At 40.7% G+C, this 4,064-nt stretch overlaps 1 protein-coding gene across 2 annotated transcripts in view; it reads right to left on the reverse strand.

Annotated features, from left to right (window-relative positions):
- The window catches only part of A1CF (APOBEC1 complementation factor), a 26,133-nt gene extending 24,171 nt beyond the window's left edge, over positions 1-1,962 (reverse strand). For both annotated transcript variants that reach the window (XM_015409261.1, XM_015409260.1), the window contains exon 1: positions 1,864-1,962. In XM_015409261.1, the coding sequence (XP_015264747.1) occupies positions 1,864-1,962 (99 nt within the window). The remainder of the gene's footprint in view (positions 1-1,863) is intronic.
- Between the last annotated feature and the right edge of the window lie 2,102 nt (positions 1,963-4,064).

Here is a 4,064-nt window from a genome sequence, read left to right on the forward strand (position 1 = left end):
CTGGCCCCAGGCAGGCAGGGGTGGGGAGAGGCGGGGAGGAAGCAACTTACCCTCCCTCTTCTCCTGCCTCCTCCTGGCTGAATGAGGGCCGGAAGCGGGGCAGCCGGAAGCAGGAAGCGGGGCTTCATTGTGTGCCCCGCCTCCCCGCACCTCACCCAGGGGGAATGGTGATCCCCCGCGATCCCCCCCAAATCAACCTCTGAGACCAACAAAATTTCATTCAAGGTACAAGTGCTCGTGTGCATGCACACTTCTTCAGACACATTGAAATGGAAGTTGCCAGTCCATACATATAAGCAGAGGATGAGCAGCAAATTAGTCTACAGCATAATAAAGTGGTTTGACAGATGCAAGGAAAAAATTGGAATAACAGTATTATGCTCCATCCGTCTCCTCTCAAGCAAGGAGGCAACCTTACCGCATCCTTTTCTTTGAGGTGGGGTGACTGGCTGTGCAGTGTATGTCTCCTCTGTCCCCAGACCACAGAAATACATCCTAATCTACCATTCCAAATTAGCATAATAGCAGACTCTCAGTTAATTACTCTCAACATTTCACAGTTAAGAATGGTACATCTGCCCATTAATCTCTGATTTTGATGTATTTATTTCATTCACTATGTTCCCCCCTGAAATTAAAATAGTGACCATGTACACTAGGCGTGTTAGTCTAGTTTGGTCCTTGCATCTGTCAAACCACTTTATTATGCTGCATGCTAATTTGCTGTTCACCCTCTACCTATATGTATGGATTCACAACTTCCATTTCAATGTATCTGAAGAAGCACTCATGCACACTAAAGCTTATACCTTGGATAAAACTTTGTTGGTCTTAAAGGTGCCACTGGACTCAGACTTTGTTCTGCTGCTTCAGACCAACATGGCCACCCCACCTGAATCTAAGATCAGTAACTGATGAAGTGTGCATGCACGCGAAAACCTATGCTGAGAATTAAACTTTGTTGGTCTTAAAGGTGCCACTGAACTCAAACAACACAGTTACCCACCCGAATCTCTTAATCATACATGTGACGAGGAACATATGAGAACTAGCATCTAGGCATTACGATCATAGCCCATAATGATCTCACCTTGACTTTCTCATTGTATTCATTCAGGTAACATCTTTGAATTTTAAAATATTAAGAATTCTGTGTCTTAAAATCTCTTTAGATGACAAATATTCTGATGCATGGGTTTACTTCATTACATTCCAGTAAAAATAAAATGTGGTTCTCTGAAGTTTGGATGTGGGGTATGATAGCCCATGGAAACTTCTTAGGGGGTGTGCTGGACTACCAGTAAGATCATCACTGTACAGCCCAACTGAAATTGATAAATCAGCATATTCTTATCTGGATACTATTCAAAGTATGGTAGGACAGGTAGCTACCACAGTTTATGTGATCAGGGCAATTGTTTTACTTGCAGTAGCTTCATGTAGAGCCTCCATGAGCCATATGGAGATTCCAGTTTATAGAAACAACCCCAACCAGGTTGGTGAGACTGCAAGCCCCGCTGGCGAACTTACTTGCCCCCAGAGGTAATAGAAGGGGGGCTGCTGGTTGAATGAACCCAGCCGTATAGATTGAGTATTTTGTATCAAAAAATCACTAGGGGGTGGCACAGGTGGAAACCATATGTCTATCACATAACTTGTTGTGAAATAATTCTCTGTAATAGGTAGTGGGGAAATTAAGGAAAAAACTTTTTGCCCTAGTCATTGAATAAACCCTTGTTAACAGTGCCATCCTAGTGGATGAAGTCAATAGAATGGTGTAACTCTGCTTAGGATGGCACTGTAAACTATTTAATTTAAATCAGTGAGAAGATAGTAACCAAGAATGTGATGGGGAATTCCTACCTGAATCAAATTATATCCCGTGCGCTGAATTAATGTGCGGAGGGCAGCTTCTTTCTGGGTGCCGGCCAATCCATCCCCGGATTTTTGATTTGATTCCATTGTGACTGATTATCATCAAAAAATCACGTTAATTAGGGGTGCTCACTGCAATCAAATTTAAGATAAATTAAGTAAATTAAAAAAGAAAGCTCCATAATGTCTGTGAAGATATTTTACACTAATCATTCAAAGTAATTTTTAAAAACCCAACTAAAAAGACCCAACGCCTCAATAAAACAAAAAGAATGAACAGAGAACCTTTGGACTGTGACGGGTCTTTGTGGACGTTTAGGTGAAAACCTTCCCTTGAATAGACTGCTGAATCTGCTGTCATCCAAAAGGAATAAAAGATCAAAATTGTGAGCTCCAGGATGAATGTTTTAGATGCTGGTCTTTGGGGTTCATTGTAAGTTTTCAAAAGATTTTCTATTTTCCAGTGAATGAACTTTGCACCCAATGTGTCAGTAAATTTCTCAACCACTGCAATAATACCCTTGAGGTCATTAGCTGGATTATATGGGGCACTTGCATAATTCTTTTTATTTTCTCCAAAAACTAGGAATGCTGAAAGTAGATGCATGAAAAGGCCTCAAATATATTCTGGATTTATTAACCTGAATTCATTCATTTATTGTTAGTGTGAATGTAAAACTCATGGATTTATATTCACGATAACAAACACCATTTAGAATCCCAGTTTCAGTGTTAAACATGCACTAAAACAATGAACAATGGGTTCATCTTCTATAGTGAAACAGTGAAAGGGACAGTCTCTCATAGTATAGAACTGATGGGATGAGCTCAGAAGAGAGAATTCAGCAGGTAAAAGGCTCAGCTCTGAGAACTAGGCATGAGTGGTCATTCTTTATTCTTTATTCTGTGGGTACCTGGCCTTTGACCAGCTGTAACTGGCCCCTGTAGTTTCCATCGGTCCTTGCACTGATGAGCTTTGGGCCTGGCTATCCTGGATTTATTCCCTTGTATTGGTTACCTTTACCTTTACTATTGGTACGATCACCTCTATTAATGCACTGACTTTAAGATTATTGGACCATGACGGAGGCAGAGCTCTAGGAAAAGCATCAAGTAGCTTTCAAACATCTCTTTCTCTTCCTTATGTCTTTCTCTCATGTGCTAGAGTTGTAGAACAGTCAGTTATGTGCCTTCAGAATCTGCAATCAAATGTAGCAGAATCCTGGAACAGTTTTACCAGGTTGCATTCGCTATCTGCTTTGTGAATTTGGCTTTAGTGATTTTTAAAAGTACACTATTTTGTCAGTTTGTGATCTGTATTCATCCCAAATACAAGTGGGTGCTTTTTGTAATGCTGTCAGAAATTTCTATATGAAGAGCTTGGTTTTAGTAGAATAATTTTTAGTTAGAATAATTTGCTGTCATTTACTGAGAAATATTTTGTTGAAAAGTAACCCAAACATCCCAGGAAGTCCTACTTTATTGTACTTCCTTCATTTATAGTTCAGCTTTCCCGGTGAGACTCAAAGGCAGATTGCACAGTTAAAAACAATGCAGTAGGAACAATATACAACAAACAACGATGAATATTATATAGACACAGCATGTTATGCCAAGAGCTCTGTACCCTCTGGATCTTTCAGCTGAAACCTTGGCAGATGCAATGGGAACAGAGGAAAGAACCAGAAGTGAATCAAAGGGTGAGAATACAAAGGAGTCGATTGCTCACTGTAATATTAAACCATCTTGTAAATTGGCAAAAATCATCCTGTCCTCCAGTGGAATTCTTCTGCCAGCGGAACATGAGCATTGGACCTAGGTGAGCCTTTGTTGTTGGGACTTAGCTGCCCATGCCATATTTTTAATATGGGGTTGATACTTACTAACCTACCTTTATCAATTGCTGAGATCGTAGATATGAAATGTTTTGACCATTCTTCAGTGCTACATATTTCGTATTTACATATTTATGTCGCACCTTTCCTTGTGGTTCAAGGGGGCTTACAATAATTGTGAAAAACATCCCCAGCGAAATCCAAAAATAAAATAGCAAACCCCAAATCTCTTCTCTCCCCTCTGAAAGATGCCTGCTCATCAAACCCCCTCACGAGCCCTGGGAAACAGACAGGCCTTGCAGGACCTCCTGAAATTCTCCAAGGAGGTGGACCCCTTTCCTCTTCAGAGAGCCC

The sequence above is a fragment of the Gekko japonicus genome, unplaced genomic scaffold (genome assembly GCF_001447785.1).
Source record: "Gekko japonicus isolate JY-2015 unplaced genomic scaffold, Gekko_japonicus_V1.1 scaffold325, whole genome shotgun sequence".
NCBI classification, from domain to species: domain Eukaryota; kingdom Metazoa; phylum Chordata; class Lepidosauria; order Squamata; family Gekkonidae; genus Gekko; species Gekko japonicus.